This window comes from Coniosporium apollinis (assembly GCF_000281105.1).
Source record: "Coniosporium apollinis CBS 100218 chromosome Unknown supercont1.15, whole genome shotgun sequence".
Lineage (NCBI taxonomy): Eukaryota > Fungi > Ascomycota > Dothideomycetes > Coniosporium > Coniosporium apollinis.
Window position 1 is genome coordinate 284,848 of NW_006913277.1, and position 12,201 is coordinate 297,048.

Sequence of the window (12,201 nt, forward strand, 5' to 3'; positions counted from 1 at the left end):
CGATATAAAGGCGGGGAAGAGTTGAAAGATCAGGTTGATGCAGCACACAGACCTTCACCATCTGACCAATGGCGAGAAAGTAGGTGATGGTCGACGGTATATGAGATTAGATATCTTTGCGTGCGTGATACTAAGGTGATGAGACGACCATCTGCGGTTGAGGAAGATAGAACATCCGTTCTGACTGAAACTTGGAGAGCAAGCCGTCGGGATCCGCGCACACTCCGAGATGCGTGACGTAGATAGCACGGCAGACGGCTGGTGGTCTACCAAAGCGGTGGCTTGAGGTGTTAACTCCGAATGACGTTATGCTCGAGGAGCGGCATTGTCTGACACGGAACGCACTTGTCTTGAGCAGCGCAACTACTCTAGGTATGCTTGCCGTCCTTCAGAGAGAGCTACCCAGAGACGCGCAGCGCCTTGAGCTCTTGCCCGCCGCATGAACCTCGCGTAAAGATCCAGGACACGAGCTGGTGTTTTTGGTCGACCATGAATCTTAGCCAGGTCGATCTGCCGCTATCCCAACGCCCACAAGCGATGCCGCAACCTTATCTTGCTGTTAACTTCTCTAGGCTAGGTGCGAATATCGGGCATCGGACGGCTGTTAAGCGTCTGAGGCTACCATGTTGAGAGCTCACTCAGTGTCACGGCAGCGCCTCCGCCTCCAATAGATGTGATCTAGTGCACTTAAACTGCGCGACAGAACGCTCTTGGAATTCCCAAACTAATCCAACCGTTTATATAGATACTGAGTGTCATTGCAGCTCGAACAATCGGGTGAATGGTGCAGAAGCTCAGTGACCATGCACCCTTAGCGCCATTCGTGAGATGATATATCAGACACCGCACTCCTGGTATGAGCAGTTGTCTGGGTGCAACGACCCAGTTGTTGGTGGCAAGCCTTGACCACAACGGATAAAATGTTCGTTCCTGCCCAAGTCTTCCTACTCGACTAGCCCCTCGAAGCTTTCTATGATGTAGCTTCGATGCACCAGAACATCGAAGCAGCTGAATGGTATGCTGCGAACGGCCAATCTGGTGCCTCTTCAAAACTACAGCTGAAGAGCGGTTTGACGAAGATTGCAAATGTAAATCAGATTTCGGCGATTCTTGTGCGAACAAGCATTCCATACATCGGGGCATGGATGCGAGCCAATCCGGCATCAAGTCGACCACCGTAGTGAGGAGATCCAAATCGGACCAGCATCCCTGCCATTCTTCTTATCGAAGCGGATGGCCGTATGGTCCGCGTGCAAGTAATCCTCATCACGTGCACTCGGCTTCATCCAGCCAGAAGGCTTGAGGTCTCCGCGAGCATATGCCGGCAAAGCCCACTCTGATGGAAGCATCAGTCGTTTAGCGGCACCATCGTTCAGGCTGCTGTTACACTCATTGATCGCGACCTTGCTCTTTTAGCGTCTTTGTCTGCTCTTTTTGCTTGACTAAAACTGGGCGCAAACTCCTTAGGGTCCTGGGCATTTCTCAATGCCTCTTCCGTGACCTCGTCCAGCATGAAGCGTCCCAGATGGCCGTTGCGCCAGCGCTGAATTAACCACAGCGCTGATGCCTCAGTGTCTGGTATACCGCCCTTCTGTAGACGCCCTGTTTTCTGAGCTACCGCTTCCAGCAGCGAGGTGATGTCGTTCGTTGGTGAATGGTAAGCGGAGTAGAGGTTCGACGAGTTGCGATTCATGTGATATAGCAGGTAATCGGCCAATGTGGTCGGAGGTATGATAGTGTCCTTCACGCTGCCGCATAATGCGAGCTTGAGCATGGCTTCGGCGTCGGGTATGTATGGAACGAAGACGCCAGGCGTGTCCAGAAGATAGATCCCTTCTCCACTGCCTTCGGAACCCTCCACTATCTTAACGGTTGTGCCGATCTTGCGGGTCACACCCGGTTGCGCACCTGTGTGTGCAGCTTTGCCTTTCCCAATACCGACTTGTCGGAGTGCATTAAGCAGCGAGGATTTGCCAACGTTGGGCATACCGACGATCAGCAGGCGTGATCCGGTCAGTGTATTCAAGGCGGAGGCATGAGCTTTCGCATGATTGAGGATACGCTTCACATCTTGCCGGTCCCTGTGGTCCGAAAAAAGGACGGATGAGGGCGCGAGCCACTTCCGCAGCAGCAGCTCCCTCTGAGCATCAGCTCTTGTCTCTTGACTACCGAGATCCCGCTTCGTGTATACGACCAGGCGCTCGCGCCCGGCGAGACTGCTCTCAAAGAGGGGGTTTCTTGAGCTTAGTGGTACGCGATAGTCTCGACATTCGATAATCAAATCGATGGACGACAGGAGACTTTTCATCTTTGTGAGTCCGGAGCGGTGGTGGCCGAGGAAGTAGGACCGAGGGAGTGAGTCGAGGGTCGGGAAGACCGCTCGAGGTATGAACGGGGCGCCCATAGTGGATGCTTAAGTGGGAAGGTCATCTTGACGCATTTACACTGCAGGAATCGAGCATCATGCAGGTGGAGATGTCTTGTAGGGGGAAGCCTTCGAGCCTCAACACGATGGAACTTTTCTGCCACCGCCCCAAACACAAGAAAAGCCAAGGGACTATCCGATCACACCGCGTCACGACGCATGACAATCAAAATGGCAGGTGACAAAATTGTAGGTCAAGGCTATGCTGCTGTGTGTTTCTTCTCATAGACCAGAGGTGGCATTCATCTTCAAGCCGGCGACGAGCTTGAGGAACACTCTCATGACCTTTCTTCTTGCCGTTCTTTCATTACCACTCAGCCGCCGGAACCTAGCACCTCAGGCTTTTGAACATGCTTGAGTCGTTATCGAAGGCATCAAAGGCCTTTCGGAAGGATGGAACTCTCAGGCCATTCCGGTTGCTCCAGCAGGACTTGCGGAACTTACCCAGGCGTTATCTATCGGACTGGACAACATTCAACCAGTTGATATTTGCCAGTGCGGTCTATGTGTTCTTCACTAACCTACTTCCGGGCATCACCTTTGCTAGCGACCTCTACGTACTTACTGGACAGACTTGGGGCACGATTGAAGTAGTGCTCAGTACTGGACTATGCGGAATTATCTTTTCTCTTTTCTCTATCCAGCCGCTTACTATACTCGGAGTAACTGGACCTTTCTCAATTCTTGCCGAGAATATTTACTCCTTATGCCAGGAGTCATTTCACGTACGTCTTACATCTAGTGGTCTTTCGCCGGAGCTTCTCTAATTGTTCAAGGTACCCTTTCTGCCGTTCATGGCATGGTCTTTGATACACGCGGCATGGATGCACTATCTTCTTGCCATTCTCAACGCACATGACTACACTATGCGTTATGTCACAACATTCTCCACAGAGATATTTTCTCTGCTCAACAGCATCATCTACTTTCACAAGGCTGTACAAGAGCTGCAGCGGGCCCAAAGGGACTTGTCGTTTGCTGCTTTCCTATACTCCGTCATCGGAGCCATCGGCACATTCATCGTCGCAGTCTTTCTGTCGTCCGCAGAGAGTTGGAAGCCGCTGTTCCACCGGTACATCCGCATGGGGCTCCGAGAGTATGCAGCGGCCATCAGCATCATCATATTCATCGGGCTGCCCCATGTTGGCCAACTAGCGAGTCTAGACAAGGAAACACTTCACGTCACCAATTCGTTCCGGCCTACAAGTCCTGATCGGACCGTATTTTTCGTTCAATTCTGGCGTTTGCCCATCACCTGGGTCTTCGCAGCACTTGTACCGGGCTTCATCATCACCGTTCTGTTCTTCTTTGATCATGAGGTCAGCAGTATCATTTGCACGATCGACCGCTATGGTACTCGAAAGCCTGGTGGCTTCGCATGGGATATAGTGCTGCTGGGTACAACCACCGCATTGTGTGGCATATTAGGCATTCCTCCAGCCAACGGACTGCTGCCTCAAGCTCCGCTTCACTCGGAGAGCCTGATGCACGACGAAAGGGAGAACATCTCGACCGTAGGACAAGGCGGCGAACCAGTAGTGCAGACCGGAGTCTCGCGCCGTGTCTACGAACAACGTTGGAGTCATTTCCTACATGCGTGCGGCATCCTTTGCTTCGTAAGCCCGCCATTTATGCACGTCCTAGGTCTTACGCCAACGAGCGTCTTGGCCGGCTTGTTCCTCTTCATGGGCGAGCAGAGCCTTTCAGTCAAGTATGTCCTAAAGCAACCTGAGCTGTCGCCCAATCGCTAACATCGTTGAAGTCCTATTCTATACCGAACGTTTTACCTCTTAACCCCTCCTGCTGAGCTGCCAAAGCTTCCAAGGAGCGTCACGAACTACTTGCCCATCCATGCGTATACAGTAACGCAGATCTTGGTCACTGCAGGTATCTTCATCATGACTCTGACTGTAGCCGGACCTGCGTTTCCGATAATCATCATCGCGCTGGTCCCCGTTCGGCTACTCTTGATGAACAAGATCTGGAACCGAGAAACTCTCCGATTCGTCGATGCTTGGGCCTGTCGGGATGGTACGCCGGAAGACGACGAGGACCGCCGGCGTGGAAGGGAGAAGACTAGTCCAAGAGTCGGTGCAGCAGATATTGAAGGTGGCGTTGTCTCGATTGAAATGACTGCCTCTCGTGGTGATAGGCAGTTCGCCCGGTCGCCGGAGGCTAGCTAAGAACGTTGTACATTCGCCTTTGGCAACTCAATCCCTTTCCATTTGACGCAGGCGTGGACCTTAAATACGCTTGTGCATGCGCATGCGAGCTCGAGGGTAAGAAGCTTGGCACTATCCGCGAGGCAAGTGCAGGTGAACTTCCTCACCACCTTCCGAAGGGTACGATACTGGTTGCACCACCGTAGCTACTTAGGCCAAGGAGCTTTCGACAGCTAGCTACGATGTATTGTTGGGTTCTCATGTCTACGATGGAAATTTCGGTCCTTTGGGGAGTCGTTGCATTGAAAGCGGGAGTTGTCTCAAGAGCGGAGCAGCAAGTCTGAGGACATGCTGTACGAATGGAGCAGTCACGACCCACTGCTCCAAGTCGCTACCGGAGTTTCTACTTAGAGTTCTTTCCCTACGGTACCCATGACCGGGTCCATTCTTGTTTTCGCCTTGTGCATCCGTTCCACACCTAAAGGCGACCAGTGTTGGCGGGCGTCCCGGTCTATCAGCTATCATCGCAACGCCAAATCGCACTATCACTACCTTGCAGCTCATCTTTATTAAACGCTGTCGACCTTACTGCGAATGGTTAAACGGACCCTCTACTAGCATTGCGATCATCTCAACACCAAAAGCCGCCGAAGACGAGTCACCGAAACGGCTCGGAGCATGCCACACTGCAAAAGCACATTGGCAAAGGCCACTGGTGAGCGTTACCCAAGCCATTACATCCAAGGCACCTTCATTGATACCCCTCGTAGTCAGTGATGTACCGTTATGGAAAAGTGGGCTCTCTTTCCAGCAGCTGGCTCTCAGCCTTGCTTTTTCCTTTGGGGTGGCAGCCGTCGCCACTTGCCTTTACCTCATATATCAGCACGCGACGCATTACCTCCGGCCATGGGAACAAAAGCAGTAGGCATCACTGCCAAAACCGCCCCGAATTTGCGTACTGATTTGGCTCAGCATCATTCGCATCCTCCTTGTGGTGCCCATTTACGCTGTAGTATCCTTCCTTTCGATCCTGAAGTTTCGCTACGCGATCTACTTGGAAGTTTTGCGCGACTGTTACGAGGCCTTCGCGATCGCGTCGTTCTTCACACTTCTCGCTCATTACGTTGCGCCGAACCTTCATGACCAGAAAGAATACTTCCGCGAGTTGAATCCGAAGAATTGGATATGGCCTATCAATTGGCTACAAGCGTGCACTGGAGGAAGGAAGAAGGGACCGTTTCGAAGGCCGCAGAGCGGGCTGACCTGGTTCAATGTACGCTGATAATATCTCTCCTTATCACGCCCTCCTCGCGGCATGATGCGCAAGCTGCGCCCCAGTCCAATGACGAGAGCAACGGATGCTCTCCCAGCACTGTTATGTAACGGCCTTCGTAACGTGATCCCTGCCGTTAAGCTGTTGTCCCCTGGATCAAAGGATGTTCTAGTCGACACTGGAACTAGAGCAACTCACAGGATGCTAACTCTGCACTGCAGATCATCTGGTTCTGCGTCTTCCAGTACTGTCTTATCCGTGTCGCCTGCACCGTCGTCTCCGTCTTCACCCAAATGACAGGCCTCTACTGCGATTCCTCCCTGTCTCCGCACTTCGCCCACCTCTGGATCTTCATTGTCGAAAGCATCTCCGTCGCCATCGCCATGTTGTGCCTCGTCCAGTTCTACGTCCAGCTCAAGCAAGATCTCGCGTCTCACTATCCGTTTCTGAAGCTGCTCAGCATCAAACTTGTCGTCTTCCTGTGCTTTTGGCAGCGTCAGATCATCGACTTCCTGATCGCAAGGGGGGCGATTGAGCCGAGCAAGAAGCTGGGTTATCCAGATATCCAGGTCGGGATACCAGGGGTGCTGGTGTGCATCGAGATGGCCGGGTTCGCCACCATCCACCTCTTTGCGTTTTCGTGGCGCGAATACAAGTTCGTGGACGGGGGTCAGCATCGAGCTGTGAGTCCCCCACGCTTCCTTCCTCACCACATCCTAGCATCCGCAATCTTTCACTCCACCATCTTTCCTCCACCAAACAACAACCACGGCCTCAACCTCCTACTTCCCGAACCACTCCAACGCATGACGAGGACTTCGTTGGCGTTGAGGAGCCGGATGGTGAATACAAGCTTACCGAGGCTCACAGCACCAAGCTCCCTACCACGGCGGCCCCCTCGGCGCCCTCGCCCTCCTCGACGCCTTCAACCCCTGGGACATCGTCAAAGCCTCCGCCCGCAGCTACCGCTGGCTCTGCGTCGGCGCGCGCCGCCGCAAAGCAGACCGCAGCTACGCGCTCACCAAGCGGAACCCCACGCCCTATCCGTCGGCGCTGTCGTTGCCGGGCTCGCTAGACTCGTCCGCGCACTCGGCGGGGACCTCGCCGGAGGCTTCGTCGGGGAATCTGGGAGAGAGGGCAGAGGCGAGGACGGAGAGGAGGTCAGAGGCGCCCTCGCTGCCGCCGCCGAGGATCCTGCCGCTTGGTGGATGGGGCACTTTGGGCCGGTGGGGTGGGGACGCTTCTGCCGAGGCCGAGGCCGAGGCCATGGAAGACGACTATCAGCTCGTTCCGAACGGCAGGGACGGTAGTATGGCAGTTGGCCAGGTGTACATGAGGCCCGGACGGTGCGGGGATGTGCGGTCGAGTCTGCTCGAGAGCAGTGAATTCGAGGCGGCGTATCCGCGCGAGACGCTCAGAGTCGTGTATCCGGACTCGGCGGGGGATTTGAGTAGTTTGGGGTTGGATCCGGAGAGGGATGCGCAGGAATGGGACGAGGTGGAGGGGGCTTAGGGGGTGAGTTTGCAAGGGGCGTTTGTTGTTTCATAGGGGACTTTAGGCGTATATGGGCGCAGGTTAGTCAAAAAGGGTGTTTTTCTAAACCAATTCTATCTTGGTGTCGCGGTACAAAAGAGCAACGCTGAACCCGATGCCGCACGCTAGAAATGAGGCGCTGTCAAAACAGTGAAAAACATGCTGTGGGGCTTCGACTACGCCGTCCCGGCTCTCTTCAGCTTCCCCCCTTTCTTATCGCCTCTATGTCCCACCGCCTCCTTCAACGCCTCTAGTCTTTCTTCCGTAACTCTAATCGCCTCCTCCATCTCCCGTTGGCTCATCCTCTCATCCACGAGCTTCTTCCGCAAGCCCCTCGCCTCCGCTAGCCTCTTTGCTTTCTGCGCGCCCCCTGCTGCGTCCACTCCACTCTGCCTCATCCCAGCCACAACCCCTGCATCCAACCCTGCCCGCTCCTCCAGCCAATCCCACAACAGCGCCTCCTCGCCCCGCCACATCTCCTCGTAGGCAGCTATGCGCTGCGGCGTCGCCATCCCCGGCAGCCCTAGACTTCCACCCGCCGCCGCGGCTCCCGAGCCACGGAACCACAGCCACGCGACCAGCAAACTCAACACCGCGATAACGACCGGCGCGCTGAAGAGCGGCCCGACGATATCCCCCACCGGCCCCAGGAGGCCATGCAGCGGCTCGAGCGGGCCCCAGCTACTAGCATTCGTTTTCGTGGAGGTCGGCCCTGCTGTCGCTGTCGTGGCGGGGACGGTATTCCCATTGGGATTCCTGCGGCGGCCTTTGCCGCCTTTCCGGGCACCGGAAGCGTTGGCGTTGGCTTTGATGGCCGAGTTGGCGACTGCGGCCGCTTTGGTGGAGACGGCGGCCTTGAGCGCGGCGACAAGGGCGGCGGCGTAGACGGTTTGGCCGTCTGCGGCGCCTTTTTCGATGGGGCCTAGTGGGGGGCAGGTCTGTTAGTACTTGCTCCTCAGCTCAAAGAGAGATGGAGGCGGAAGAGCAAGGCTCGGGGTAAGAAAACGGAGAGCGAGTACTTACCCTTTATCCAACTTTTCCCGCTCCACTCGACAGTGAAGTTCATGATCAACCGCGTCGAGTTATTCGGGCCCCACATGAGACAATACCGCGTCTTTGTGACGAAGACGTTCCCGCTCGGCACATCCGGCGTCGTCGTGCTGCAACTGACCGTGACAGCCTTCTCGAGATCGAACTGCTCGAGCGTCTCGGTGACGATGCATTTTGTCGCCTTTGGCCCGATCGGCGCATTGAGCGGCTTAACATACGAGAACGTGAAGCTCTTCTTCTCCTCGCCTAAGCCCTTCTTGTCATCCTCCATCTGCAGGTCCGTCGATTTTTGATCTTCGACAAGCCATTTGCGCATGAAGGCGCCTGAAGCCGGGCCGAACATGAGGGAGTAGATTTTCCCTAGAGGCGCCGGAACCGTTACGTCTGTGAGCGGTTTGTCGCAGTGGCTCGCTTCGTCGCCGCACTCGGTCGGGGCGTGTGTTTGCGGGCCGGGGAAGTCTGCACTAGCCGCCGCACCCGTCACCACGGCCTCGACGTTGTCGACGACCTTTGCTGTGCCGCCGCTAACGGGCGCTCCGACGGCTGCTGTGGAGGTCTTGCGGCTGACGGATTTGATGAGAGCCTCACCGACGTCGCTACCCGCTATACTGGCGGCGTCGGCAAAGCTACCCATGTCTTCGTCTTCGTCTTGGTCGTCCTCGTCGTACACGTCTTCGTCGTCGGAACCGTCTTCTGAGCCCTCTCCAGCGGTGCCGACGGACTCGGCTTTCTCTGTTTTGTCGCCTGTGCCGTCGTTGTCTAGCGTGACGCCGTTGAGGGAGCTCTTGAGGTTTGGGTGGCTGATCTTCCAAATGCTGATGATGAGGTCATACGTCGAGTCGCGAGCGATGAAGCTTGCGAAGATGTTTCTAGTGTGAAGTGTTTGGATTGCGATGGCGTTTGGAAAGATGACAGCTGTGCTCTTCTTTTCGACCGACACCACCTCATCGAAGCTCATGACCACGTTGGTAACCCAGCCGAGGATGTTGCTCGAAAAGCAGATGTGACCTTCCGAGACGTATAGTCTTCCCTGCAGCAAGATGTCTCGCTGCAGAGCAGCGCTATAGTCTTCGACTAGGTAATCGTCCTCAGGCACGCTCCTGAACAGTTGGTGAAAGTCTCGGTTGCGCTTGGTATTGGCAACTGCAAACCCGGTCGGAAGACGATGACCGTTGGCGCCCGGATGAGCCAAGGTCAAGTTGCTCGCATTGATTGCAGAGGCAAGAGTGTTACCCGTTGTAGCCGAACTGCCTCGATGGCGTCGCTTCCGGCTTGTGCTGATGCGGCTGCGTATGCTACCGCTTCGCTTGATTGTGGAACCATCCGCATCGCTTCCACGTGGTGGTGTCGCGGCATCCGACAATGCGAGCGACAGCGGCCGGTCTGTAGCACCGTCTGTCCTGTCTGCCGCATACGCTGCTGATACTGCTTGAGAAGCTGCATTGTCCTCGGCTTGCGCGGATGCCTCGTCGCTCCTCATAGTCGACGCTTTCGCGGCGTTGTCTGTCAAATCGACCCGTGACGACATAGGACTTGGGTCGTCAGTAATACCGAGATGGCTTAAGCTTAGATCACCCGAGCCGAGCGTCTCGACAGCGAGCGGTTTTTTCTTGATACTAGAGCCCTCGACGGATGCGCTAATGTCAGGCCCAGGTATCACTTCCTCTCCACCAGTGGAATCTCTGTTTTCCGCTTCGTTTTTGTCCGGTCCTGTACCGCTCCTGACCCGTTGCGCAGGGCTGTTCGCGTTGTTGCCGATAGTGTTTGTGAACTGATTGGCGGCGTTTTGCGCGGCTGAGAAGACCGAAGCGAAGAAGCCACCTCCCGAGCTCCCTGGGTTAGTCAGGGAGCCTCCTGGCGTCTTGGCCTCCTCGACCGTCGGCGTCAGTGTCCCTGTAACTCCGCTGGAGAGCTTGCTCGGCGGGTTATTCGCTGACCTCGCCCTTCGGTGCGCTGCCATGATGCTAAAAGGGGTTGCTGTTACGTTAGGGTTGGAGAGCGAAGGTCTGTGGGACGGGAGGTCTGATATCGACGGCTTCTTGCCGCTAGCCGCCGACGAGGGCGTAGATGGGCGGGCGTCAATGGGTGTGGGTGGCGTTACCAAAGTCAGAGGGGGAGAATGTAGATTCGGAGGCGTAGCGGGGATTTTGGTATTGATCGGCTGGGGGGTTGTCGGTGTCTTGGTAGCGCTCGATGTGTCCTCTACAGCTTGGCCAAGTGGTGATGGATTCAGCGATGGCTGCGAACCTCTTCGAGACCTTGTGCCGTTCTTCTTCCCAACTCCGCTGAACAAGCCTCCCAGTCCTCCTCCGCCATCACCGGCCGCCGACGCGGTTGATCCTGTGTCCTCAGCAAGTTTTGATACCGTTGACCCTCGCGTCGGCACAAAAGCTTCCTTTAACTTTCCGACTGGCGGTTGATTGCTGTCTTGCGATGGAGTTGCTTCAAGGGTCTTGGCGTCTCCAGGCGCCAGTGTGCTGTTGTTGTCTAGAGATACATCTGTGGGAACAGACGAGGCGGTGGAGTCGACTGTTTGCGATGCGATGAGGGGCGAGGATAGGGTCAGGTATCCGACATGAGACTGGTGAGGGGATATGGTGGGTCTGACGGGTGGGCTAAGGCAACGACAGAGCACTGATTAGCGGTGTGCGACCAGCTATGACAGCCGCGAGGAATTCAGGTTGCTAGAGTTGGTCGGCGTGCATCAAACCAGGGATAGAGTAGGTGAGAAGCGCAGGCGGTGTTGTGGATAGAGTGCAGTGTGCAGTGTGCAGTGGAGAACAGCTCGAGAGCACATGATGGATGATGGATGATGATGAGCGTGGATATCCCTGCTGCGGGAGCGATGGCGCGCACCCTTGAAAGCCACAAAACCGGGGTCGTGCTTGGCTTCCATCTCCACCTCACTGCAGGGACAGGAGCCTCTGGTGCTTGGAATTGACAGCAAACTTACGATTCTACGTCCGAGTCTTCCGTCAGCAAGCTGCTGGCGACACTCTTGGTCAAGATGAGGGAGTCGTCGCTGGTGCTGCGGATGTCTGATGGCGCCAAGTTCGAGCTGTTACCGTCCTCGTCGACAGCGCGACCAGCGGCGTCCTCCTCTTCAGCGCCTTGATCTCGCCGCTTCTTGATGCCCAGCCTTGCTCGCAGGCTAATGGATGGCCGCCGGGAGTTGACCGAGTCGATGCTTCCACGCCTGCCATGATCGTGTGAGGGCCTGGTCTTGTCCTTGAGCGTCTTGTCCTTGAGCTTGTTCAGCGCGTCGTCGAGGGTAGCCTTGAACCCACTGCCCTCCTCAGGAGCGCTGCCGGTGCTTGCCAGGGAGGTGGTGGACTCATTTCCTAGCTTGTCCTTCTTCCTGCGTCCCTTGAGCACCGCAGAGAGACGGGGACTGCGGCCCTCAGACGCAGCCTGAGGAGGCTCTGTGGGGGGTGACATTGACGCCGAGAGGGAGTGTAGCTGGCAGGCAGAGAGATGGTGATGATCTATGTGTAGGACGAAAACGCGTCTCTCAGCATTGGCTCGCTATGCTCCGACTTCCTGATTTGGCCGCTGAGAACAGCATGAACGGTGGGGAGGGTGCGGGTGCTGTGCCTGCTGTGTTTGCTGTGTTTGCTGTGTTTGCTGTGTTGTGCGCGTACGACGGCAATTATTGCAAGCAAGCAATGTCTCTACAGGGCCAGATGTCGGTAGAATCGCCAAATGGAAAGCTAGGTTATGGGTCTGACGGTGGTGGCAGCATTACAGGTAGGGTATGC

The 12,201-nt window shown here is 55.8% G+C and overlaps 4 protein-coding genes across 4 annotated transcripts; 2 read left to right on the plus strand and 2 right to left on the minus strand.

Annotated features, from left to right (window-relative positions):
• Positions 1-1,372: 1,372 nt before the first annotated feature.
• W97_03672 (uncharacterized protein) lies at positions 1,373-2,404 on the minus strand (the record flags this gene model as incomplete). The annotated part of the gene is made up of 1 exon (XM_007781568.1): positions 1,373-2,404. One exon carries the CDS (start codon positions 2,402-2,404, stop codon positions 1,373-1,375), a length of 1,032 nt encoding a protein of 343 aa, XP_007779758.1.
• Positions 2,405-3,291: 887 nt separating this feature from the next.
• On the plus strand, positions 3,292-4,608 carry W97_03673 (uncharacterized protein; the record flags this gene model as incomplete). The annotated part of the gene is made up of 2 exons (XM_007781569.1): positions 3,292-4,136; positions 4,188-4,608. 2 exons carry the CDS (start codon positions 3,292-3,294, stop codon positions 4,606-4,608), a joined length of 1,266 nt encoding a protein of 421 aa, XP_007779759.1.
• Positions 4,609-5,265: 657 nt separating this feature from the next.
• On the plus strand, positions 5,266-7,372 carry W97_03674 (uncharacterized protein; the record flags this gene model as incomplete). Its single annotated transcript, XM_007781570.1, has 5 exons — positions 5,266-5,302; positions 5,358-5,508; positions 5,560-5,860; positions 6,082-6,702; positions 6,731-7,372. 5 exons carry the CDS (start codon positions 5,266-5,268, stop codon positions 7,370-7,372), a joined length of 1,752 nt encoding a protein of 583 aa, XP_007779760.1.
• Positions 7,373-7,569: 197 nt separating this feature from the next.
• Positions 7,570-11,881, minus strand: W97_03675 (uncharacterized protein; the record flags this gene model as incomplete). The annotated part of the gene is made up of 3 exons (XM_007781571.1): positions 7,570-8,315; positions 8,417-11,046; positions 11,397-11,881. The coding sequence occupies 3 exons, from the start codon at positions 11,879-11,881 to the stop codon at positions 7,570-7,572; spliced, it is 3,861 nt and encodes a 1,286-aa protein (XP_007779761.1).
• Between the last annotated feature and the right edge of the window lie 320 nt (positions 11,882-12,201).